Genomic DNA, 24,229 nt, shown 5'->3' with positions numbered 1-24,229 from the left:
GCCAGGTGAGAGATTCTGTCTTTTCAAGATGAAGATTGCCTTGGACAGCAAGGATGCTTGGTGAACAGTCACTGTGGAAAGGCACAAGGAACTGCAGAACAAAATAGAAATGTCTATGGGAGGTCTACATGTGAGCCAGCTTCCTCATTTCTCAAATGATTTTACAAAAAAAACAATAACTCTATTTCTCCCTGTATTTTTTCTGCCCTCTCAAGGGGATGTAACCAACATGTGACCATTGTTCATCACTCCCCAAAGTGAAGCTGCATTTAGCTCTTCCAGGAAGACCCCAAACCCAAAAGGGCATTCACACTTCTTTCCCTGCACTGCCTGCAAAGCTCAATAAAATCAAACTGATTGTTGGACTCGGTGTGGATTCATGATAAAGAGCCACAGTACACCAGATCCCAATACGTCACTTAAAGAGGGAACACTTATCACATGCTGGTGTGTTTATAACGCACAGAAATGCTCTGAGCCAGCTGGGAGGTTGGCACATCCAGCCAGCTCCATATGGTATCATGCAGAAAGAGCATCTCAGATCCCCAAACCAGATCAGGCAATGCGTGGCTGTGCTCTACTAATTTCCTTTATTTCCAGAGGGTGAATTAGCCCGTACACAGTCGCACACCACTGCAGCTGTACTAACACAAACCCAGCTGCAGTATTGCTGGATGGTGCTGTGGTACCCAGCTGAATGTGCTATAAAACAAGGGAACCGCAGCTCTAACCAGGAGATCTGGGTCCTTGTTCCAGCTCCGACCTGTCGAGAGAGCTCAGGGAGGGCCATCCGCTGCCTCTGTGATGCCAGGGGGCTGGTTCTCCACCCCTGTACGAGGGCTTTGGGAATGAGGGATATCAAACCTGGAGGTAAGTCCAAAGCAGCAGTAAAGACCAATGCATCCAACGGAAAGCTGCTCTGTAGTATGTCAAGGTGGCATTGGGGATCAAAAATGCCCATTTCATTGCCAGCCGCACAGCCTGATGATAAATACGGCTATCTAGACAGGAATATATTTAAAACAAAAAAGCAGACAGTAAAATTCCCACCCAAGAAGTGATATTAGGGTTGTGGTTAAAAGATAATTCTCAGCAATTCCAAACTGGCATCATCACTCCAGGCAGCAGACGACTGCAAGTGACAGAGGAAGTTAGCTTCCCCTGCAACAGAGAATTTCTCTGTAATAGAGCAGCTCTGGGATACATTTTTTTCCTCTGTGCAATTTTTTTTGCTTCAGGATGGGGGTTTTTCCAGCCCTGCTGCTGTTGCTGGCACTACCAGGTAAGGCACAGAGACTCTTCATTTCTCCTAGGAACAAGATGCTCTCTGTTTTATTTATACAAGCTTTTGGGTTCTCATTTTTGTTTATAGTAGTTCTGTATTTTGTCCAGAAACTGAACTTCATGGCAGGACATTTGGCAATCTTTGCCCTTTTGAGATTTTTCTCTCCCAGTATTGCAAAATTCTCAGTCTGAAATCACCCAGCACACAAGGAGAAAAAAAATCTGTGCTTGTTGCTCTCTCCTGATAAGTCACAGATGAGCTATTGTCATAGACAGGCTAGCTGCTGTTTGCTTTCTTACTGCAAATAAATACTGAGGCCACAGAGAGGAACGATAGGAATAAAAATGGAACAAGGGTAGTAGCACGAAGTCTAAGCATAGATGTTTATTTAGGCAAACCTGCAGAGTTAAGTGACTCTTCTCAGAGGCCCAGCATGAGAGTCCCAGTGGTATAATGAAAGAAAAACCGGGATACTAAGCTGGGACTCAGTCGAAGCATCAATTTTCTTCTTTCTTTGGAAAAATCGTGCATGGCAGGAGAGGACACGCAAGTGTTTCTGCATACGGAGGGAGAGTCCTCCAGAGCAAACTGCTCATATGATGTGCACAAGAATTTACAGGAGAAGAAATTTTCGTGCAAGGAGCTGTCAGATAAACCTTGTCCAGTCTTAGCCTTGAGTTCCCCTTCAGAAGAAAGGATTCAGCTTAACCGTGCCCTGATAGACTTTGGACGTGGCTGGTTTTCTGCGATCAGGACTTTGAAGAGAGGATTCTGGCGTGGGGTGGTCTGAAGAATGTCCTGCTGCAAAGAATACAGCCAGTGGTTTCACCTGAGGGTGAGCTCTGAGGTCAGCAGTGCACTGGGTGGGAGACAGCCAAAATAAATCAAGAACCATGTGTCATTTCCATTTTTGTTTCACAGCAAAACACTGTATCTACAGAGATCTCACCAGAGGTTGTCGAGGACAGGGTAAAACTCTATTATATAGCTCAATACAGAATCACAATATGTACCCGTATGTATCTAGAGGCAGAAGTGGCCAGGAAATTATTTTTGCCATATGAAATCAAAAAGTTTCAAAGGAAAAAAAAAAAAGAAAATAATCAATATTTTACAGATTACCATCAAAAACCATGAATACAATTTTGTAAGATTGTATTAATGAAAAATAAACTTGTGAGGCTACTTGCAAAAAAAAAAAAAAAAAAAAAAAGCAGCTCCCTGTCCCTCCATCGCTCCTATTCTGTGACGGTCAAATCGGGAAACTTCAGGATTTTATTTGGTGCAAAACGGTGTCCCGAATTAGATGTCAAGCTATTATCAGAGATAACTCTGATCAAAGTATCGTTAAAGCAGAAGGGACTGAAATGATGAATGACTTCTCATGGAAAATGATTAGAGTGTGGCCGAAAAAGCTCTGACTTAATGACTCAGGAGAATATCATCCTGAGAGCCATTTCCAGGGGAGAAACAAACTACTCAATAGGATCATGTTGGAAGTTTTGGGTGAGTTAATCAAAGAATCAACGATCTTCTAAAAGTCAGCAATTTCTTACCACTTAACAAGAAAGATTACAGGTCAGTGTTAAAGAGCCCCCTCCTGAGCCTGGAAATTTCCCGAGACCCAGATAATTCCTGAATTTCTTGGGGTTTTTTTTTTCTTTTTTTCTTTTTTTTTTTTCCCCAAGGGGAAAATTGGAATGGGATTCAGACACCGTTTGTTTTCCCACTAAGAAGGGGGATGTCGCCAGCCTCACGGATGACAGCAGTAAGGAGCAGAGGTAACAAACAAAGACTCATTCTGGATGCACCACGGGATTTGAGGAGCAGCGTGACAAAGAACTGAAGCATGTGCTCACACACACAGAAAGAGGCTTCCCCTTCTTCCCTGCAGAGTCAGGTCTGACCTCTCCAAGTCCCATGAAAAGCTGTAGAAGGTTCCTGATAGTTTCAGGAGTGCTAGGTAAGGTCTCTACTGAAGATGCTCAGCTTGGCTGTGTTCTTCCTTTCTACCTGGTTAAAAAGGGACAACTACATGGCCCATGCAATGCTGCGATGACTCTGCCTTTTGCACAAGCAGACCAGCCCAAGACCAATCCCAACTAACCAACACAGCGTGTCAGACGAGAGTTACTACAGCTCTGATCAAAGGTGACCCTATTGATGATCCTGATCAAAGCCAGACCACGAGAAGGGCTACTGCATCCTGCTGAGGGATGCCTTTGAACTCTGGTAGCATTGCAAATGACTGCAGGAAGAGAATTCAAGCTCCCGAGTATTCCCCAGGCTTGCCAAGCACCAAAGAAAATACAGCTGGGATGGATCCTCTGTAGATCAGTACTGACCTCATGGAACCACCCTTGTTTAGAGACCGCAGGGGTGATATTTGCATGCTGAATTTTTATCCTGAAACCATAATTCATTTTCAAAGACAAAAAAATCTCCTCCCAAATTAACCTAGTCACCTCCGGTGGTGTGAACGGCAATGGAGGCATCATGCTTCCCTGCAGGACTCTCTATGGTCTCATGGTGCTGAGTGCCTTCCTGCCTACAGCTGCTCTGATTGCTACCGTTATACCCCTCGTCACCGCTTACATCAGAAGGAAAAGGGCAGGTAAAGCTCCCTAATCCTCTCGTCTAGTTTTCCTGCCCCTACAGCTTGTTGTCCCACCACCCTGAACATAAGGAAGGTCTGCTCACAGCCATCATCGTCCAGGGAGGCGATGAGACCGAGCTGAGAGTGAAACGCAAGATGTGCGTTATATGGCAGGGAAGGGACAGTGGGGGTAGTGGGTTTTACAAGGAAAAGGTAAAGGTGTGGTTTTACACTCTAAGGACATTCTGTCCTTCGTGGCAGGAAAAGGGATGGACTTTGGCAGACACCCTGCTCTGAGCCAAGCAGCGCTGCAGGTAAGATACCATCAGAAATCCCACATTCCTGGTGCTTTGTTTGATCTCTGTCATGCAGAGACAAGGCTCTGTGTTAGAATCATAGAATATATAATTTTGATAATTGACTGGCCTTGAATCTTTGGTGACATCACCAAAGATTCTCACCAAAGGAAAACTTTGCCACTTGCAATCACCCTAAATATTTAGTGTGATAACTGTTGCTGCATCTTTCTACTTAGTCCCTTAAACCTGAGGAAGTGAAGTTTTGTGTAAGAGAAGTTTCCTAGACTTCTCTGAGCCCACATTCCCTTTGCCCATGCACCCTCTTCCCCAATTTCATGATACAAGCAGAGACCATTTGTGGTTGCAGATGAATATTCAGAAGCAAAAAATGCTGAGTTGCTTTCTGACTTCTCATTCTCCTTGGTTTCTCAGAAGGACGGAAGAAACAAAGCAAGTAGAATGTCAGATGGGGAACTGAATGATATATATGCAATATGTGCTGTCATAAGGCACCAACCTCAGACGAAGCCTGAAGATGTTATATACAGCAACGTACAGAAGTTTTCTTCCACACTCCAGAACCCCCAGGCAATCCGGTTTCCCCAGGGTCTGTGGAACATGCTACTGTTCTCTTCAGAGCCACAACTCCACAATCTGGAACTGAAAAGAGAAAAACAGGTCCACCTAAAGAAAGCAGCACAAAAACTTGGGCTTATTTGCAAAATTTTGCTGAATGGTACTTAGAAAAAAATCCATTTGTAAGCAGCTGCTGGAGCTGGATGCACGTGGGGTGTGAGGCAGAAAGGATGAGGCACATCCCTGACAAAATAACCAGACTTTTCTAACAGTACAGCATCATAATTCAGCTATTGGTAAGCAAATCTAGTGGAAGGTTATGGCACATCTGTTTGTTTTTTTTTTTTTTTCCCAAATTGCTCTATTTTTAAACAACAGGCAGCTACAAACCCAAACACAGGAAACTCTTCTCTCTGGTAGCAACTGATACAAAGCCCCAGCCAAAGGGCTGGGAGATACATAAACACAACGCTTCCTTTTAGACTTTCAACAGCTCACTGAAACACTCCTGGATAAAATGTTAATTATCGTCCTCTCTGATACGGTCCAAGTCAGCAAAGTGGTCCAGAGTCATGGACTTCAGAGAGACAAGTAAGGCACTTGACAGGTTTTAGGGAACAAGGGTCTTGTTGAAAAATATTTGTCTAGGTTACAGTATCCATGGGTACAGAATTTATACCCCAATTTCTTTATTTATTTTTACAAATAACTTTGTATTTCCTTTCCTTTGGTGCTTGTTGTTTATTAATGCCACACCCATGCTACAGTATAAATCCAGCTCGTATTATAAATTACACACATTTTGATGAAACTACTGAATGCTGTTATCACGGTGATATATGCAAACTTCCTTTAGGGATTATGAAAAAAATCCCCGAATTCATCTGACTGAGATTTTAACCTTAATTCTGTGAGTTAGAGCCTGAGGATGCTGAATATGATATAAAAATGGCTTTAACTTTTTGGTATTAAGACTGCAAGACAACTCCAACCTAGGGTGGCATGGGAGGAAAGGAACACGAAAAGGCGAAGAATACATCCATAAATCATAGAAACTCTACTCTGCCTGGGAGCACTGGTACACTTCTGAAGGGTGCAGGGGAGAGAGGAAGATGGGAGAGAAGGAGGAAATTCTCCTGACTGGTCTGATGGGGATACATGAGAGCAGGCTTTTTCCCATATACCCGATATTATTTTGTCCCTCCATTGCAAATTGTCTGAAAATAAAAGTAGAAAAAACCCCCATAATAATAGCTAAAGAAATCAATTTCTGGCTTCCTAAACAGGCTTGCATAACTCCATCCTTTACTTCCTGTCCCAACTTCCCATTTTCTGTTCTTGCATACTGTTATTTCCTTTTTTTTTTTTTTTTTTTTTGATCACCACTGCATTCACCAACTCTGGAAAGAATTAATGACTGACACCTGTGTGCTTTGGGTCATTTTTGAGATGTCAAAACCATTGGTGTGGGGACCACATTAAGGTCTGAAAGGACACAGAACAGGAAAGCCGAACAGTTAACATAATAGGCTTCAATATATAAATTCAACTCCTTATTTAACCTGTTTGAAAGCACCAAAAACTTTGAATGCCTAAATTCCTCCTCTGGGTGCAATGGCATCCAAGTAAAAGTTCTGAGGGCCTCAGATCTTTGCTGGTTTTGCTCAACTCATTCATAACTTTCCTCTTCCTCTGGAAGTCTCTGAAACACGAGAAGGTTTTTGGAACAAATGATTGTGTCTAACTCCTCCAAGTACAAAGAATCAGCAAAGAATCAGCATGAAGAACCCAAAGAGAAAACCCAGCTTACCAACCCTACATGCTTCGCATTAGTAGTAAAAAATTTTATTAATTCTATTCACCTTAGAATACCTGCTCCATCGTTCTCAGCTTCCTGCCTACCTTCTCTCCCGTGCCCAGCAATTGCAAAATATTAATTACCAGAAAGGAAAACTAAGCCATAAAGGACAAGATCCTGGCAACCGTGACTAGCCCAAGATTAGCAGATAGAGGAACTTCTCTCCAAAGTGTTTTAAATTAGTCTGCTTCTGTTCTTGTTAGGGGACTGGAAAGAATTTCAAATTAAGAATAAAGCAAAAAGCTGTAAAAATCAATATCTGAGGGGCTTTATAATCAGATAACCTGTTAGGTGCAGAGGGCATTCCCTCCAGCCCTACAACGCTTGCTCGCTCCCTGGGGCAACTGCCCTTCATGCTCTTCTGCATTCACGGATCTTCAGCTGTGAGGTCCTTGAGGATTTATTCTGCTCTATTTGCCAACAACCACACTTCCAGCATTTCATTACGATTGCAAAACTGCCAGCAACGCAGTGGCGGCAAACCAGGCCAGCTTTCTTCAAGAGCACTCTGCCAGCCGGTGGATCTGCAACACAGCAACAGTGTCTGCGTTAGACCCCATCCCATACGCTCAGCAGAGGGGAAAAAGGCATCTTCAGAAAACAGCAGGAGCTGACTGGATGCTCTGAACCATCTGCTGCAGGGTGTCACCTCTGGGGACACCATTCCCCAAATTCAGACGCTTGCCACAGGCTCTAGGGTTACACCCCATCACAACTGCTGTTCCAAGCACACACCAGTTTCCAACTGGAGCACTGGGACCGCTTCAGTGTGGCTGAATGCAAACTCATCCCGTGCTCCCCAGCTGTTGTATGGATGGTGTAAAGTGGGTTCACTTAGAAAATACATTGAGGCACCCAGCGGCAGGAGAAAGAAACAACAGTGTGTGGTGTAAAACTTGCCTTTTTTTGTTCTGGTCATTGCCAGCTAATGATATTCGTGCGGGTTTTCAACCTCTACCAGCACCAGTGAGGGCAAAACCAGGCCCCCAGGACTCCAGCAGCGATGACGGTTCCTTCACATGTGACATGAGCTCAGTGTGTCCCTTCTGAAACAGTGCCTATCCCAAGAACACAGGAAAAAAAAAAAAAGTACGCAGAACAGAATATTTTGCTTTTTTTATGTGGCTGCTTTTAACCCAAAGAGTTTTGCAAACTGTAAACACACCCAGGAACCGTTTCAACAACACTATCATGTCCAACTACTTGATAACACACACAGATTGCCTAACAGTGAGGGACCTCAGCCTCGATAAAAGTATTTAGTTTATCATAGTGAATGTTTAAGCTGCAACACTGCTGAGAGATCCTGAGCAGCGTGCGTGGAAGAGCAGCATGCCTGGGAGGGATTAGCACGCAGACATGGGTACTGACTGTCTCTTAAACCTCTCAAAGCCTGCTCAATCCTCTTAAGAAAACTTCCTTTGGTGCCAAAACACAAGAAATAAGCTCTAAGGGTGTCCATTCAGTCATATTTGGCCAAAAAAAGATGACGACATGATCCTTGGGAATTTGGAAACACCTTCCTGGAAGGTAACCAAGAATCTAAAGGAGTTAATGTCTCAGAAAGAAGAGCATTTGGGTAACATGAACATTGTCACCTCTTACAACCCTGGACAGATTCCATCGCTGCACCCATAGGACGCGCCCTGTGCTCCAGGGCAGCTTCTGTATCATCACCGGATTCTTGTGCGTGGCCTTCCCAGGATAACCACCCAATGCAATGACTCCTGCAGCGAGACGGAGATGTCACCGAGGCACGCTGAGCATTACGCCGACGGAGATCCAGGAGCTGGCTAGCTATGGACAGGACACAGTGTGACTACCAGGCGTATTTTCCTTAATGATTAGAACTGTAATTTTTATTTCAAACAATAATTGCCACGCCTCCTCTTTCCTCTGAGCTCAGACTCACTGAACATCTTCCCCACACTTGAGGACACACGAGAGCAGCACTGGCCAGCTCAAAGCAGCCTTCCTTCCCTTGCTCAGCTCAGTGAGGCCATCACCCAGCTCCAGGAGGGTCACAGCAGCTTTCCCGAGCTCAGAGCTGAGGCGAGGCCTCCTTCCATCCTCCCTACAGCCCCCAGCTCCTCCACGCAAACCACCCGACAGCCGCCATCTTGAGGCACCACCTCAGCCTGTGGGGAAGAGCAGGAGGACAAGATGGAGGCCCTCTACACCAGCCAATCAGAGGTGTCCATGGTGGAACACCCCAGCTTCCCTCAGCCAATCAGCTTCCAGCACTCACCAGCAGCCAGGCCTCAAGGGTGGATGGAGCGCTCCCATCAGGCAAGGTGGCAGGATGGAGAAAGAGACAAGACGAACGCCAAGATGTCAGGGCCCTTCCCCACACAGCAGCAGAGTAGGAGGCACACCCAACCACCCCCCAGGATACCCCTTCTCCTCTCTGCTTTCACAGAGGGCTGGAAAGCTTGCCAGCTGCCTTGGTGTTTCCACCACCAGCCCTCGCTGCTCCCTCCTCACCGCTCCATGGCACTGCTGCGGCTTGACTGGAAAAAGCAGAAAGTCTGAAAAACAGAGTCAAAGCTTATTCTCGGTTTAGAAATTTTTATTATCTGGATAGTGTACACAGTACTTACAATTGCATCTATTAAAGACCAAAATACACTTGAAAAAATGCATCATATAAAAAAAATTAGAAACTTTTAACTATATACAAACTTTGCCTTACATTAATCTCAGTACCCTCCCACACCCACTCACAAAGAAAAGAATTTCTTCCCCCCCCCTCCCCCCTTTTTAACATGCAAGGCCTTAAAGCCATTTAGCATCACTTGAGGACCATTTCCGCATCCCATTCTTTACACTCATATAGAACTGGTTTTTGATCGGTTCGCCACTCCAGTGCTCTCTGGGACAATCGACCATGTTTCTCATTCTCCCCGAGCCTCTTCTTTTATCCTCATCCACTCTTTTATGGACTCCCAAAGTGGAGTTTTTTACTCAAGTGTAGCCAATCCACAAAAAAATTTCATTTAGTTACTAGAGAGGTTTGAACTTGACGATGTCTCCAATTTAACAAATTTACCCAGGAAAAGAAAGACTTTTTTGGTAACATGGTGTTGACCGATAACTCCAATCTCACCAAGCAAACACTACTTTTAGAAGTGAATACACATAATCCAAAGCAAATCAAAAAATATGACAGTAGCACTCAGGGTTTCACATCACTAAAGTATTAACGATAAGACTTCCTATGTAACACAAATCCATAGGTCTTAATACACATTCTACAACAACGGATCAGAGAACCTATAGATGAAGGGCTTATTGGGAAAAAAGTTCTAGCTGTTTTGAAGAAGTTTACGATTTCTTCAAGGAAAAAAAAATAATTCATTTTAAAAAAAAAAACCTATGTCAGAGCAATAACCTTGCTTCCCTAACTTTCAACTCTCAGAGGGGGTTCTCTAAAGATTAGCCATCAGTTGAAGAGCAGAAATGTTACAGAGGGGCTGTCTTACTCCAGCACAGAAATATTCCACCAGCACATGAATACTCCACTGACAAAATGTACAGATGATCTAAAAAAAAATATTTACAATAATGCTGCAAATACAACTAACGCAAATTTTTTGTTATTTCTTCACTAAAAAGAGAGGTACACATTTCCTGAAATGGGTGACCTCACAAGAAATGCTAGGTGAGGATTTCATAGTCGCCAACTGAAGAAAAGAAGCACCATGCTCTCATTGGCCAAGTATATTAAGGCGGAAGCAACCAAAGGCACCAAAGATGCCATAAATGCAACAGAGGTAAACAAATGCCTTTTGAATCATTAGAAAAAAATCCTAATGTCAGATTTGGGAGCAGAGTGTTAGATTACTAATATAATTTAAGACAAAACCGAAAGATTTATTTGCACCTCCTGCCATAGCTGCAGGTGTCACTGTGTGTTGAACAGTTTCCTTCTCAGCTTCAGTTCACCGTGTCAGCTGTGGTAAGAACACAGAACTAAAAATTCATAAAGAAAGGGAACTGAACTGGATTTAGAAAATCCAGCTGCCTATCTACAAACACCAGATCTGCATTGCTTCTTTCACTGGCTACACACCTCCGCAGATGGCCGACCTAAACATTGCCATCCTTAGTATCCAGACAGGCATACTCTTCCTCCAAGATTACTTGCTGGCAATGTAGAATCTAACACATTTCTCCATATTTCAGCTCCCTCCTCTTGCATTCCTTCCCATCTTCTCATACTCTTAGGTCTAGTATTCTTCTCTTTTATCCGAAGAAAATTGAATTTTCAAGGCTCTGTCTTCTTGTATCCTCCCAGTCTTCTACAACTTGCTGATTTCTCCTCCAGTTTGCACTTAGCCATAAGCTTTCAGTAAATGGGAAAAACGTAGAAGAGAGATAACATGGGTTGTATTTTTCAAGTTGCATTTACTTTTGTCACTTGAAAACAGAGTTCACTGCATTTAAACCACTCTCTCCCATCCTTGCATGCTTTCCTCAAGAACACCTCACCCTCTGCTACTCTACCTATTCAGGTTCATGATCAGCTCAATGACAATGCCTGGCTGTATTTCCAATCCTATGCTTACCTGCTGTGAGGCAGTTTGATGTTTTACTGAACACAAAAATTGGAAGAGATGGGACTATAGCATGCAGGTGATACACAGAGAGCCAGTAAAACTTTTTCAGGATGGGAAGAGACCTGTTAAAACACTTCTGAACTACAGCTTCCATCACCAAGTTTCAAATTAGTAAGAATGAAGCAAGCTTAAAATCTGTAATGTTTTGTCGAGACACTCTGTCAGAAGCCAGCTACAGGTCACGAAAAAAATCCATTTTTTAAAATGTAACAGTCCTCCTTCGTTAAGTGCCGCTTTTTTTTTTATTTAAAGAGGATAGTCTGTAAAAAGCCTGAAAGGTTCATCAACATCAGCCTTCATTTCTTTAACAATCCTTCAGTTACATCAGGATGAGCTGAGCTGAGTTGCCTTATGCTTCTGCTGTCATGAAACAATCCCTCACTCTGTGGAATGAGAGAATCATGGAACTGATTTAAAACGGACATCAAGAAACACCATCACAAAGACGGTCAAGTGCTATCACTCTGAGATTGCAGATTTTGTGTCTTTTGGAGGAACCATGCAGTGGACTGGCAGGTTAGAAGGAAGATTTAAAAAAAAAAAAAATCATTTGGAAGATACTCACTTAGAAGTTTTAATCCTTCTTAGACTACCATCCACTCTTCTTCCAACGCAACAACTACTGGCAATAAACATACCAAAAAACACCAAGAGATTGCTTTTACTAATTAAATCCTTATCCCCACATCGCCCTCTCCCCTCTTACTTCTTGGAACAGATACACAACACATCAAGTCCTGTAATTGTCTTGAAATACTTCTATCATTGCGACTGGGTGGCTGAACTTTTCCCAGAGAAGAGCTTGCTGTTTATTTTACAAGGTGGGACTTAAAAGAACCCCCTTCAGTTTCTGTCAGTTTCAGAAGTGCAGATGCAACAACAGGGAACTGTTCAGCTGACAATGAAGTCCAAAGGTGTAAGGAGTGGATGGAAATAATAAATCTCTGCTGGGAAAACACAAGTACTGTAGTGTAGCCAGGTCAGTACCGGTTGCTATAAACTGGATTATGTCTCTGTACAGAAGGGCCGTAACTCCAAGAGGTCTTTGCTGGCCCTGCTTCAGCACGTCGGAGTTATTGCTGATCACTGAGTCAGTGGCACACTCTCACCCATGGCCAATCTTAATGCAAGAGATGTTTAAAAGAGAGGGAAAAAAAAAAAAGCACAAGCAGTCAGACACTGAAATCCCTGCGCTGGATCAGAAGAGTATATGAAGAAGTTTGTTAAGTTCCTATTTGTTGAGTCAACTGCAGTTAAAATCTCAACCACATACTGAAAATGTGGTACTTGTTCTGTAGAAAAGGATAGGCTGCGATATGGCGATTGTCCCACTGAAAGACTTGCTTGATACACTGGAAAGGTAGGAGAGACTTGCAGAAGGGACGGGTAGTCAGTTATTTTTTTTCTTTAAGCAGTGGTTAGGAGACTCTGATCATCTGTGTCATTGCTTCTTCATTGGCCTGAGTTGGATCCTACAGACACAAATACATATCATGTTGTAACTTCACGATTTTTCCATACCAGCAGAGCCAATCACACACAGCTCTATCAAGAGAGGATATGCCTGCCCCTTCCCTTGATCTCTAAACATGTCATATTTTTCCTGGGTTTTACAGGCTAGTTTAAGAGAATGTGATATATAAATCCTAATAGTTCCTAGTAATGTGCTGTTTGTGGTAGTAGGGAAGACCTCATACTGGTCTAGTATTTGGAAAGGATTCCACTTCAGAATAAGAAATATTCTTCTGCTAAAGCCAAGGGAGTGCTTTAAAGCATTAATCAACAACAGAATTTGCTAATTCTACACTATTGTGTCCCTTCCTTCGAAAACCTATCTTGCACTTTTAATGTAAATCAATATGAAGTTAAGAATCTGATATTCACATTTTAAATTTTCCATCAGATGTAAGATAAGGTGTCTCTACCTTTAATTCATGCCCTAAAAAAATACCTCTGGTATGCAACCAGAAAGGCTGCAAAGACTGTATTTCTTAGGACAAATACAAGCATTCTCTGCTTGTAAAAAAAACCTGAATAAATTTGCATCAATATTACTATTATTTAATTCCTCAAGGCAAGTAGACACTTGCTCTCCACAAGACAGAAGGTTTCTTTACAATGTCTGAAACATAAATTCGAAGTCCGTGAGGGACAAAGGACAGCAGCCTAGACCAAAAAAGAACAAACAAAACAATACAAAGACATCTCTAAAGTGTATTCTGAAGAACTGAAAGCGACAATTGTCCAAAGAACAGACTAAATTCTACTTACCTGCATATGAGGGCTGTCTTTTTCCTTTGGTGAGAAGAAACGTCCACCTTCTCCCCGCTTTCTGGCCATGGCATGACGATGCCGAGATTCATGCAAGTATTTCTGCAACAATAAGAAGGAGGTAATGAGAGACCAGCCCACTATTTCTAGGTCAGTGCTTTCAGTTGGGGAAATTCCTGACCGCTAGAAAAGCCTACCAAGTCCTCATCCTTCCCCCTTCAGAGTAAATGCCCATTTGCAATATAACTACATACATATTCAACAATCAAAAGCATGTAAAGGAAGCAGGATTACAACCAAGGGACTGAAAAAAATTACTCTGACGTAGCTTATTAATGAAAAAAAAGAACAAAAAAATATTGAAGGACAGTAAGATTCCAGTCCTCATTTTCCAGCACAGGTGCTTTTCTCTGCCTTTCTTGTAGAGCAACCGTGTATTAGATCCAAGTCATATTCTCACCCTTCTTTCTTTGGGAATTTTTCCCTCTGCTTCAAGCTTAGCACGTGCCTGCCTCCTCTTAAGGATCCGGTGATACTGCTTGGCATTTACATAGAGGGGCTCTTCTTCCAGCATTTCTGCTCCAGGCAAAGGTATTCTCTGGATAGCTGGTACTGATCCAGCTCCGGGTACCATCTGTACAGAGAACAAGGTGTTTTTAGTCCTTCTATCACAGAACTTAAAGGAATTTAAAAAAAGTTAAAATGGAAGGTATTTAGGTTTTGTTCAGATAAAGCATCTACTTAAATTGTAAGGAGTAATAAAGTTGTCCTCAAACTGCAGCACACATTGAAACAAGTCAATTATGTATCAGTTGTGCTTGGGGTTTTTTTCTGATTATGCTAAAATCTCAATACAATATGTAATTCTATGACCATGTTACTGCTTGCTCTACAATTAAGCATAGAGGACATGGCCATTGCTTCCTTTTCTTTTTGGTTATCACTTATTTAATTTATATGATAATTTCACTGCATTTCATAAGCAAATATTACTTGTAGAGCTGCTGACATCTAGTGGGGACCAACAATAAAATTCAAGTTAAAAGGCATCACACTACAAAGAAAGAAGTGGCAGAAAAAGCCCTCTTATGAATCAGAGACAAATACTAAGAGATCCTCAAGAAAAGCAATAGTTGATTCAATCTTTTTAAACCCCTGCTCATCAGTTAGCAGCTTATTTTGAATTTCAGTGTCTAGATTTCTGAACTCAATAATCTGCTGTGGGAGAAAGAAAGTACAGGATACATAGATGGCAATAGGACACAGGCCATTAAAACTGAAAACTTGTATTGTTTAAAATTTAAAACTAATGGTAGCTACTGAGATGACTGACCGTATTAAGGTGACATGAGTCTCAGACAACAGTTTCTGTAGAGACATCTTAAAACTCAACGTTTAAAAATATCAATGGGAAGTTAAATACATACCATAACCATTCCACCTGAATTGACAACATTTCCAGCAACTGGCAGCGTCACTGTGACAGTCCCTTGTCCACTACTGGTTGTATTGGTGTTGGCTCCTGCTTGGACAATTTGTGCTCCAGCCAAACTGGCTGCTGGAATGGTGATCATGCCTGTAACAGGGACTGTAACTTTAAGAAAATAAAACACAAAAGAAAAACAAACAAACCAAAAACACGCACACAAAAAGGGAACACAATTAGTCCCACTTCTGTTTTTCACTCATTCATCCTTCAATAACATGCAAAAAGATTTAGAAAAGCATTGCAAGTGAGTAACTAAATTCCATGACCTCATGCTTCCTATTTTTGCATCTGTATCTGCACAAAAATCCCAGTGTAAAAGTAAACTTAAGTGTTAATATTCTAATAGCCCTTGCCAAAAAAAGAGCCATTTTTTAATTTTCAGTGGAAAGAACCACAGACTGAATTCCTGTATAGTAACATAAACATCTCCTCTTCCATTCCCTATGCCAACAATTTGTATCACAGCACTCACAGCACTACTAGCATTGAAACTCAATGTTTTCTTTGACTTACAAGGCAATAAAAAAAGAGGTAAGTTCTGACTCTCTTCACACCAAAGCTCATACCTTGTTGGAGAATGGTTCCATCAGCATTAACTGGCTGATAGACTATGGTCTGGCCTTCAGCTGCTTGTGCTACCTGTTGTCCTTGAACTGCTATTTGTTGCTGGGTCTAAACAAAACAAAGAACACAGTAACTTTACAAATTGCTTATTTTTCAAATTTTACAATTCCTGAAATAACACATGGTACTTAAGGTGTTTCAGGCATCTATTTCTTTTGCTTTATTACCAGCATCAAGAAATAGAATGGAGCACAAACCAACTGATCTGTAGATCAAACACCTAAAGCACGTATTTCTAAGTGTAGTATTTAATATTGAAAGAAACAAGTTCTAGGTTTCCTGCCTCACTATGAATATGTTAAGAGAAAAACTATTCTACTCAGAAATTTAATTTTGGTCCTAAACAAAAGAATCAGCAAAAAACCCAGGTATGACTAGACTATTTCACAAAATGGCACAAGTATGAAATTAGCAATACTTCATGTTGTCAACTTGCAACAAATAGACAAAACCAACCATGAACCAATAAAATACAGAAACACAATGGATAAAAACATGCAATCTATGTATTCTGCCCCAGAGTTATGGATGAAAACACTACAAAAACATGAAATTTATTCTCAAGTTCTCCTCAATATTAATAATTCCTCTAATTTTTTTTTCCTTTTTTTTACTTAACCACATCATTTGTCAAGTTTCTCTTCCTATTCCTCTCAAGAAAACTCTTTCATGCTGGTGCAGTTACCTGTGTCTGGCCAGCAGTAACTGCAGTCTGGGGCTGCTGTATAATGATCTGCTGGGTCTGGCCCTGCTGCCCCTGTACCTGCACAGCCTGCCCACCTTGAATCTGAATCTGACCTGGCTGGACCAACTGAATCTGTGGAAGAAAGAGTCAGAAAGGAACATTAACTATGCCTCTTATTTGTCCCTCCTTGGCCTTAGCATTACCAAATCATCTCCGAGGATGATTTATTGTTGCAAAGAAAAAGAAAGCACTGATTATTCTCTTTTTCCATTTTAAAATGAAGAGTTTTAATTCATTCCTCTCTGTGACACAGCAGTCACAACCATACAGAATAGAGGAAACATAACATGCTAGTGTCATCATGCCCCAGCAGTTCTGTACTGCTTACACAACAAAACAGTCAAAAGAAATAAATTATTCACACGAAACTAGGAATAATAATACTCAGTCCTCTTCTCCTCTTTCACCTAAGATTTAAGATATCTGTAGAGTGTTAGTTATCCAGCACACAAAAGTACTCCTGGATACATATAAGTTGTCTTCAGCTCTGCAGAGAAGTCTTTCCACCAATGTGGAACATTCCTCAGATTAAAAAAGAGGAACTGGAATATGGTTTGAAGCTTAAAAACTCATTTATGGATTTTCCTCCAACACCCAGACTGTAAAGAACCTAACACAAAATAAATTGTTTTTCAACAAAAGAATTTTTAACACTAAATAAACCTCTCAAAACACTGAGACAAAATATGCCTTCCTGGACTGTGCTGAACTTGATTCCTAAATCCCATTCTCAAATCACTACAACACTTTCATTACACCACTGTCACAGTTCTTCCCTTTGCTTTTGAGGAACACACTTCAAGCGCCTGTTGAAATTTAAAATCTGTCTTTTAGACAAATATTTCAAAATAATTGCTTCTAATAAAATCCATTTTCTATACCTTCTACGGTATTACTTTCTGTGCAATGGAAATGTTTAAATTCACCTTCAGCCATCGCATATTAGATGAACTAAAGCACTAGGGTCACTCAAGCTTTCTTACATAAATATTAAAAAATCCTCTTTCTGAGCCATAAATTGAGTAGATCACCAACTATACTGCAAGGATCAGTTAAAATAAAATAACAACAAACCAACAACAACAACCCCAAACTAACTCCAGCCGTATTTTTAACGGACTTCATCTACAAGATTTGCACCATCCCATAAAGAACAAAAATCAAATACACAAAGAATTTTCATTGCATTCTTAACACGGAGCTCACAGCCAGATCCATAGCTGGAGAACCACCTTTGCCCAGTTTATTTTAAGAGTTCTGAGGCAAACGTACTATCTGACAAAGTGAGAACATCACAGTGCATTTTCTGCAATTTATCTTAAATAAAATTAAGGTTCTCTCACCTGCTGCAGTCCCTGTGTTCCAGAGACCGGGACCTGCATGATTGTCTGGCCCTGACCCCCGGGCACAGCCTGCACCATGATGGGCTGGCCCGTGGACGTGATCAGCTGGCCTCCGCTCACTTGGACCATTAGCGGTTGACCCTGGACCTGGGGAACAGGAGGAAAAACAAACAGAACAATGAAAAAGGCTGGTGAGGTGAAGCCAGAAACTGAAATGGCGACCAGGAGGCTAAACGTTTACCTATTTTAATGCAGTGACCAGGGAAACTGAGCAACAGCCACTAACCTGGGTTCGTAACCAGCATCAAATATCTTTAGCTTCTAAACCTTTTTCCATGACATGCTAGTGGATTTAGTAAATTATCATTTTCTGTTGCAGTCTAACCAAAACTTCCAAATCTAATTGCAATAAAGCAGGACAAGCATGGCTACATTTTCCAGACACAACAACTACCTTCATGCACAGCCCAAGAGCAAAGTGTAATGAAAGAAAGTTTGTTATCTGCATCACTAGTACTAATCTTTAATTGGGGTTCCTAATGAGAAAGCTCTACACAAGCTATCTGGCAGAGATTCTGAGGTACCTCCAACTCTCTCCAATTACATGCTCACAACATTCCCGTTTCCTAGCTGATATATAGTTTGGGATGTTCTTAGAGAACCTCGTCATGGTTTTTAAGTTAAATCATAAATGTAACAACACAAAATGTAGTTCAGTAAGGAAAAGTGAAAGAAAATGAGCAGCAGCTACTTCTTGGTCTGCCAAAGCTTACAGCAGATTTATAAATTCAGCGTAAGCCTCTGGACTCTTGGAGCAGGTATGTCTCTGGTCACTAGGGAAAAGGCCCATGAAAAGAAAACCAAGCGGAAAACCTCTCTGTCCAAACACCCTCACCTGCTAAGTCCCCAAAATGTATCTTTGAAAATACTATATCTCCAGGGCTTAAATGCAAAACGAGTCTTTTGAACGAGGTAATCACTCTTTACCGCGCTCGGAGTTGTTCAGACAGAGGAGCAACACAACACGATAAAAAGTCATTGAGTTCTGGGGTTTTCTACTTCTGCATTTCAAGAATACGCAGTAACAAAAGGTTACTCTTCAACCGCTGTGGGATACTGGGTTAAACATCAGTCCAGATTTTCAGCACACACTGAACTACCTAAAAAAAAAGCTTCACTTTGCATAGTTCAAATACCTGAGTAAATGATACGCTAACAGATCCACGGAAAGAACCACAGCTGTAGCTCAGTGATCAATGCCCTACGTAGAATATTGTGACTTTACAGGTCACCTAATACCCTTGCGACACTGTTCTGTTCCTCAACTGTGTAACTATTGCGTACAAATCCCTAACAAAAATCAGTAGTACTTGGTTTGAATTACAATGGAGAGAGAGAGAGATAAGCATGCTCATGTCAGCCACAGAGAAGCACAGTCAGCAGTGCAATATCCAATAAGAAGAAAGAAAAGTGATACATTCCAGGATTCCTGTTAATGTATTAGAGCAAGCCAAAAAAAGAAAAAAAAGAAAGGGGCCCATAACAATGACCAGGAGGCCACAGTGACCCAAGCAATTCAAGTCAGCCAGCTTTTCCTATTTTAACTGTGAACATATAAAATGCTGTGTTTAACTTTACACCTCGAAAGACCATTCTAGCCTCTTGGAACTCCCCTCCTCTGAAGAATTAAAAAGAAAATGAAACCAAAATCCCGAGTGAACAAGGCACCACTAAACTGCTACGGCTATGCAGGGTTTATCAACTCCTTTAAAAGCCTCCTACGTGAGCTAATGAAATGGAATTTGCAAGGCAGAAAATACTTCACATTGAAACAAATCAGGGTTTGAAATAACCTTGCATTTCTTTCCAATCTGTGAGGTACTTAGGATATGTACTTCTCCTGGATAAGAAACTGGATCTCTCAGTCCCACAGAGGCCAAGATTGTCCCAAGGCACCCTTTTTACTCACAGGTGAAAAAGTTCCACTCTTCAAGCCCATAGCTCATCCACCACCTCTGTCTTTCTTTCACGTAGTGAAGACACAGAACTACTCACAGTGGATATCAGAAATGTAACCTTGAAACTACAGGAAATCTCTGAGTTACACCGCTTGACTGTTACTTCCTCATCTTGGTGGTTTTTTCCTTTTAAGTCTCATTTCTACCACTATCCCTTTCAGAATTAGTGAATGCACCTGACATCCAAAGAAAAGCTATAATCCCACACTCTCTGTGGAAAACCCTGCAGCTACCAGAAAGCACAGGTACAACTGCTGAGGAATTTTCCTGTTCCTATTTCAAACCCTGGCAAAAACACAGCATTAGATACGTGGCGATGGTGAGAGTCATGCAGTGCTCACAAACACAATTAGAGAGGTCACCACTACCTGGAGGGTCTGGACTTGCTGGCCTGAGGCGGATGCCACCTGGGCCTCAGTCTGCAACTGGACAGCAGTGACACCACCCTGCTGCTGGGAATAGGAACAGGAATAGCTTGAAACATGGAAATGCACAGCTCTGACAAGAGACAACGACACTTTGCAAGAAGAGCGTGAATTTAAAATTCATAGACTGCTCTCGGAACATAAGGAACGTGAATACATTTAGCAAACCTAAGAAAGGAATACCAACAAAACTGCACATGATACTGACTGGCTTCAATATCCCAAACTGGAATCACTTACAAAGAACATGAGATTACTTTGCAGAATTTAAAATCTGAGATTCAGTGTTTTAATCTGCAACCTTTCTGCTTAATGTTTCCTTTCACTGCCCAGGTTTCCTACTGTGAAGGCGTTCCAGATTTTTGTCAGACTAGTTCATGACAATAAAAGCCATACATTCCTTTCTGCATAGAGCAGCAGCACAGATGACTATGGTCTAAGCTTCATCTATGGCGCCTCTGCATGAACGTCTTCCCACCACTGACCTTGAAGGACAATCTTGAGAGGTTGCAAGAGCAGTTAAATCTAAAAGCCTTTTCTATCTTTAGCCTCTTTAGTAAGAGTCCCAAAATAATCTGTTAACTGTGTTAGCATTTGGGAGATGAAGGACATCTCTCTATTGAAAGCTGTACTACAACAGGCCTGTTAAAATAACTTATTTTAGAAAAAACATTTCATGTCAAATATAACGCAGGCTTTAAGAGCACATACCTTGGCTTGTTTCATTTTTAGTATGTTTTTACCTACAATTTGTCAAGAACCCCAAATTTCTTTTTGGCTATCTGCTGGAAGCAGGTATTTTTGATAACTTTTAACATATAATTTTTAAGTACAATCTCGTTCTGAATGAAAAAATCAACTAAATTAAATGGAAGAAGCCAGTCCCCGCTGTCAAACACTGAAATAGGCTGATGGCAAAGCAAAGCATATCTCACTGAAAACATAACCCACTGGTTCATTCGTTTGCATGACAAACTAAGAACCCCCTCTTGCCTTGAACTACAACAAACATAAGATGCGACAAACATTCAGCACCAGCACAGCTCATCTGAAAATGCATTACTGTATCTGAACGGTGAAGCTTAACAACAGTGAGAATCTATAAACCCTTTAAAAAAATCCAGCCCTACTCATCTGTACTTTATAACATCAACTAGAAACTTATTTCTGGAATGGATGAATTCATGCAAAGCTACATGTTTTGCTGCAATTCCTGTACTGTGTGTTTGTTTGATCCACCTGTAGTTCTAAAACAAAGGATATCAATAAATACTTCTTTTGAGAAAGCTGGAGAAATTCTCTATGGGGGGAATCTACATTGTCCCTTGTGGACAACTGCCTATTTGTATTACTATTCTGTTTCCTCCACTTTCAGAGAGGATTTGTTACTTCCTCATGCCACTACCAGTTTGCAAACTCCCTACTGCTCTGAAATTGGTAACTTGTATACCTGCAACTTTATTAATTTAATTTTTAAAGTTTTTTTTTTTTTAAATATTTACTCTGACTTCAAGTCAGTTCAGATCACTGACCAGGTGACAGAAGTCAGGTAAACACACATCCAGACAGTATCATGAAGCATCTTGCTGGTTCTGTGAAACTCTGAAAAGTACAAACAGATTTGTAGCTCAGCGCTGGCAGTGCCGGTTCACCCGTTATCACTTTCCATACCTGCTGCTGAATCTGTCCAGCCTGCACAACGATCTGCTCTGTGGAACTGTTACTGTTCGCTGTGTACTGCTCCATAGTGCTTCAGCTCCAGCAGGGCAGAAGGCACACCTCAGTCTGCGGATCTGGCAAGACAAGTTAAAAAAGCATGTGATTATTGTCCCCAGGTTTGAAGATGAGTATTATCTTACAGTAGCTGAAAAGCAAACCCTCTGCTGACCCTGAGGTCAGAATCACACAGTGAAAGCCACTCTTTAATCAAGGACTGACCTCTTTCATCATGTCACCTAGCTTTCATTGAGTAACAAAACTAGAATTCTAATTTCAAGAACACACAACTTGACTGAGAAGCAAAAAGTATGTCAATCTCAATTCTGTCATTATCTTCAGTGAATCAAATCGAAGCTATGAACCTGTTGCTCTTCCTGTTTTACCCGTCAAGTCTGTGTATTCTGGGCTACACACAGTTGCCTACACCGCATACTGGTGGTTGAGAGAGGTGTTATTGCTAAAAACCCTCACAAAATACAAAGTTTAGGTGTAAAACCAAACTACGTTTCAAGAATTCAACAAAGGTAAGTGAAACCATGGCTCCTTCCCCAACTACGCAGCACAACCTCCTCCTATCTCTTTCTTCTCTTCTTAGTTTCATATATTTTGAAAATAGCCAGGAGACTTCTCACCGCTTCCATTCTTCCACTGCCTTTCATTTCTTGGACCCTTGCCTACACATATGAAGAACACGCTGCTGAAATAAAATACTCAGTTCCATTACCTCCTTCTCCCTCACACTTCTCAGTTGATCAACAAGGGAAGAATTCTTACTATTACTTTTAATGAGGTATTTGATTTATACTACGACTGACCAAGTACCTGCTATATTGGTGAAACAGCAGCCTAGAACTTGAACCTTCAAAGTCTAAAGCAACAACAACAAAAAAAAAAAAACAGGCCCCATCAGTTTTCAAAGAAACGCACACTAAATTTATTCACAACTTAAACTAACTGTGACAGTTGCTGTGGTTACTGCTGTAATGACACCTCTCGCACTTCCTGCTCTTTACATCATCCTTCCTACCTCACTGTCTTGCATTTATCTTAAGACTTTATTTTTTCATCAATTTATCCTCACTGTGGCCGAAGAAAACACACAACAATTTTACATTTCGTGGTTTTCTTGCACATTAACACCAAATGTCCCTTACCTACAAAGATAAACGATTAACCAGCGAGTATCATGACACACCAGCAGCATGTTCCTTACAGGGGGCACAAGCTCAGCCATAATAACCTGAGAACCTTCTCAGTCCCTATCAGATCTTTTGTTCAGAGTAAGGATGTAATGACACTAACCCTGGAGATCACAGAGATAATGAGCCACAGGATGAAAGGCTTGACATTTCACTGCAGTTTTAACTCTATCCTTGGCCCATTTAGTAACAGTTTGACACAGCTTGACAGAACAAGATTATAAATACTCTTTATGATGCTGTCTAGCAAAGCTCTCATTTCAGCTTTGTATATACTGAATTTCTGCCCTAACTGCCTGTGGGCCGGTCAGAAAACAGCTCCCACGTCTCATTCTTCAGGGAAGTATTTCAGCAGCAAGCACAGGGCACCAGTAAACCAAGCCCAAAGTTCTCTGGCTTCCTTAACTCCACAACCAACAGCCAAGCACAGGCACACCTCTACTCGGGAATGCTTCTTCACAGACCCCCATATCAAGCCCCTCTCATTTCATCAAATATTGTAATCCTAACTCCCCACGCCAGCTGTGGCTAGCTAGAGTTACAAAAGGAAGATTTTCTATGTTCCAGATCATAGTCCTCCAAGGGATTATTTCATTCCCTTCATTAAAACACAGCGCACCAGCGGTACGGTATCAGAGTGAAATGGGAAAGATCAATGATCTGCTTCAACGGCGCGCTCCTCCCCCAGCTGAGCTCACCGGGCAGCTCCTCCTCGCCAGGCTCTTGTCTGCGCTGAAAATGACTTTGTGTTCCAATTCCATCAGGATATATTTATATATATATACACACACACATATATGCAAGGCTATAGGAGCTACACCAACAACAGTTCCTCAGCAAATAAGCTCTGCAAAGAACAAACTAGCGTGACAAACCGTGCTAGGACCTGAGCCAGCTCAAAAGCATCATTTTTAAAGGTGTTGCATCCTGAAGCAACACGACCGAATCGGCAGAAGTTTCTAGGGCAGCCCCTGTCAATCCATCCGTCGGAGGACACGAGCAGAGGCCAGCCACCCACACAGAGCCAAAGCCAGGCTTTAACTGAACAGCAGCACAGCCAGGCCACAGATCTCCCCCTGTTCCGCAGAGTAACACAGGTGCTACCCAGATTTTGTTTCCGACCTCCTTATCAAACTCGCAAGCCCAGGAGTTCACCCAGGGCC

General features: G+C 41.7%; 2 protein-coding genes across 7 annotated transcripts; one reads left to right on the top strand and one right to left on the bottom strand.

Moving 5' to 3' along the window:
* Positions 1-1,239: 1,239 nt before the first annotated feature.
* Positions 1,240-7,584, top strand: LOC104469886. The gene is given in 9 exon segments (XM_010084616.1): positions 1,240-1,283; positions 1,808-2,058; positions 2,061-2,120; positions 2,457-2,537; positions 2,540-2,791; positions 3,717-3,899; positions 4,143-4,195; positions 4,613-4,732; positions 7,540-7,584. Coding segments are annotated over 9 exon segments (1,089 nt in total).
* Positions 7,585-12,221: 4,637 nt separating this feature from the next.
* NFYA (nuclear transcription factor Y, alpha) lies at positions 12,222-21,940 on the bottom strand. 6 transcript variants are annotated; one of them, XM_010084610.1, is made up of 9 exons: positions 21,820-21,908; positions 20,089-20,172; positions 17,706-17,852; positions 16,303-16,434; positions 15,560-15,665; positions 14,932-15,098; positions 13,965-14,138; positions 13,505-13,606; positions 12,222-12,705 (listed from the first exon to the last, which is right to left on the bottom strand). In XM_010084610.1, the coding sequence occupies exons 1-9, from the start codon at positions 21,892-21,894 to the stop codon at positions 12,652-12,654; spliced, it is 1,041 nt and encodes a 346-aa protein (XP_010082912.1). In that variant the 5' UTR covers positions 21,895-21,908; the 3' UTR covers positions 12,222-12,651. The 6 variants fall into 6 exon arrangements, with proteins under 6 accessions (XP_010082912.1, XP_010082910.1, XP_010082913.1 ...); XM_010084608.1 differs by having other exon boundaries at positions 20,089-20,175; positions 21,820-21,894; XM_010084611.1 differs by lacking the exon at positions 20,089-20,172 and having other exon boundaries at positions 21,820-21,894.
* Positions 21,941-24,229: the final 2,289 nt, after the last annotated feature.

The sequence above is a fragment of the Pterocles gutturalis genome, unplaced genomic scaffold, assembly GCF_000699245.1.
Source record: "Pterocles gutturalis isolate BGI_N339 unplaced genomic scaffold, ASM69924v1 scaffold3985, whole genome shotgun sequence".
NCBI lineage: Eukaryota > Metazoa > Chordata > Aves > Pterocliformes > Pteroclidae > Pterocles > Pterocles gutturalis.
The sequence above is the reverse complement of the archived record's forward strand: the minus strand, read 5'-3'. Positions and strand labels throughout refer to the sequence as shown.

Excerpts from the sequence above, each read along its gene's own strand:
- NFYA (XM_010084608.1), bottom strand. The coding sequence starts at position 21,894 with ATGGAGCAGTACACAGCGAACAGTAACAGTTCCACAGAGCAGATCGTT. Across the intron at positions 20,176-21,819 it reads CTGGACAGATTCAGCAGCAG|CAGCAGGGTGGTGTCACTGC; the intron begins GTATGGAAAGTG and ends TCCTATTCCCAG. Across the intron at positions 12,706-13,504 it reads AAGACAGCCCTCATATGCAG|GATCCAACTCAGGCCAATGA; the intron begins GTAAGTAGAATT and ends TTGTGTCTGTAG.